Here is a 2,307-nt window from a genome sequence, read left to right as displayed (position 1 = left end):
CATATCCTTATCATCATCATCGTCATTACATTACCAACAGTTAGTCTTAAATGGTAGTAAACAAAACAACGACGACAACAACAACAACAACAACAACTATGACGTCATTAATCGAAGCAATTCTATCTTCATCTAAAGCGAAAACTACGCAAGTGACGTCACCACCACCACCACCACCACCAACAACAACAACAACAACAACAAAATCAATTTCATTATTTTCAAACAAGTCAACAACACCAACAACGACAACAACATCAATTTCATCATTTTCAAACAAGTCAATAACATCAACAACGACATCGTCAACAACAACAACTGTTATGAATGAAAAGTCAAGTTTATTGCATCAACAAAATCAATACCATCAGCAACAACAACATCAACAACAACAAAATCAGCATCATCAACAACAACAACATCAACAACAACAACTGCAAACTAAACAACAACAACAACATAAAAACACCCACCACCACCAACAACAACAACATCACAACAAGCTACATGCCATCATCTCGATACTGGATGAATCATAAAACAGCAACCACATCATCTCAACAACAACAACAACATCAACAACAACATCTACAACAACATCAACAACAACAACAAAAATAACGATGACGTAACAGTTAACGATAGTAATTCAAATAGTAAACAACAAATCAACAACAAACCAGCAACGAGATACAAAAACGTCAACAAACCAACAACAACAACAACAACATCACAACTAAACATCTCACGCAAATTCGATGACAACCAGCCATTAGATTTAAGTTTAAACCACGAGGCTAAATATGCACACAATAATCATGATAGTAACTCCAACCAATCCTCAACATCTAATAATAGTAACTTGGGTATTTCCAATAAACAACAACATCAACAACAACAACATCAACAACATTTTCAACAACATCTTCAACATAGGCCGGCGGAGAAGAGTAAGAATTTTGATTATACGTTCTGCAAAAACCCAAATTTGCTACTGATTTCGAAAAATTTCGAGGTGTTTCTTAAAACATTTCACCATCCATATTATACGAACCATTTGAGAATACCGCAGCAAAATTTAGACGAGTTGTACAACGACACCTTGAAACAGCAACATCAACAACAACAGACAAGACATCAACAAAATTTTCAAAAACATCTTTCAAGATCAGATTTTGATAAAAATTCGCTAGAAAATTGTTTAAATCTGCAAGACTCTGACGACAGTAACAACAGCACTATACTACACAATAACATCAACAACAAATGCAACAGCAATGACATCAACAACAACCTCAACAACAACATCAGCAACAACAACAACAATATCAACAACAACAACCACATTATTGACAGTCTTCTGACATTGCATACTTCGTCATCATCGTTCGGCTGTTTTGAAAGCAGTTCGAAGATTTCAAGCAAGGCCAGTGACATCAAAAACAATTGCGTTAATGTAACGAAACATCTAAAGCAAAACAACAACAACAATAACAACGAAAACATCAACAACACCAACAACACCAACAACAAAAGCAGTTCAAAATCACATGAAAAACAGCAACAACAGCCAAACGAACAACAACGACAAAGATCGCCATCTTCAAACAACAACGACCACTACAACCCTACTAACAACAACAGCGACAACATCAACAATTCCTACAACCCAAATAGCAACTTCACCAGCGACACCACCACAACTACCACCACCACCAACAACAACAACAGCAACAACAACAACAACTTCACTATCTCCAACTACACAAACAACTCGACGCAAAAAGACCGATTTTCATGCAACTACTGCCTGAAAACCTTCCCACGGTCGGCCAACCTGACTCGCCACCTAAGGACACACACAGGGGAACAGCCGTACCTGTGCCTACACTGCCACAGATCTTTCAGCATCTCCTCGAACCTCCAGCGTCACATTAAAAACATTCACAGACGAGAAAAACTTCACAAATGTACCACCTGTCGAAAGTCGTTCTCCCAACTTATCAATCTCGAAAGGCATTATGCCAAATATGGCTGCTGTAATGGCGTTTTTGATGTGGCTACAGTCGCTACTGCTTCTAGTACTACTACTACAGCTACAGATACAAACACAACGATTGCTGCTGAAGCTGCTGCTTTTTCAGCTACAACTACTTATACAGCTACTTCTATAGCTACAACTTCAGCTGGTAGTCTAACCGCTAGGGATTTAGTCAGTTGTTGTAGTAGTAGTAATGGAAGTTGCTACAGTAGCAGCAGTGATAGTAACAGCTGTGAGGATGCTGCTACTATTACTACTAATAATAA

At 37.9% G+C, this 2,307-nt stretch overlaps 1 protein-coding gene across 1 annotated transcript in view; it reads left to right on the top strand.

Annotated features, from left to right (window-relative positions):
* Nucleotides 1-2,020, top strand: part of HELRODRAFT_88370 (hypothetical protein) — a gene marked incomplete at both ends in the record, with an annotated part of 3,809 nt that extends 1,789 nt beyond the window's left edge. The window contains one exon of the mRNA XM_009029960.1: nt 1,788-2,020. Coding sequence (XP_009028208.1) covers nt 1,788-2,020 — 233 coding nt within the window. The remainder of the gene's footprint in view (nt 1-1,787) is intronic.
* Between the last annotated feature and the right edge of the window lie 287 nt (nt 2,021-2,307).

Source organism: Helobdella robusta (assembly GCF_000326865.2).
Source record: "Helobdella robusta unplaced genomic scaffold HELROscaffold_64, whole genome shotgun sequence".
Taxonomy (NCBI): domain Eukaryota; kingdom Metazoa; phylum Annelida; class Clitellata; order Rhynchobdellida; family Glossiphoniidae; genus Helobdella; species Helobdella robusta.
The sequence above is the reverse complement of the archived record's forward strand: the minus strand, read 5'-3'. Positions and strand labels throughout refer to the sequence as shown.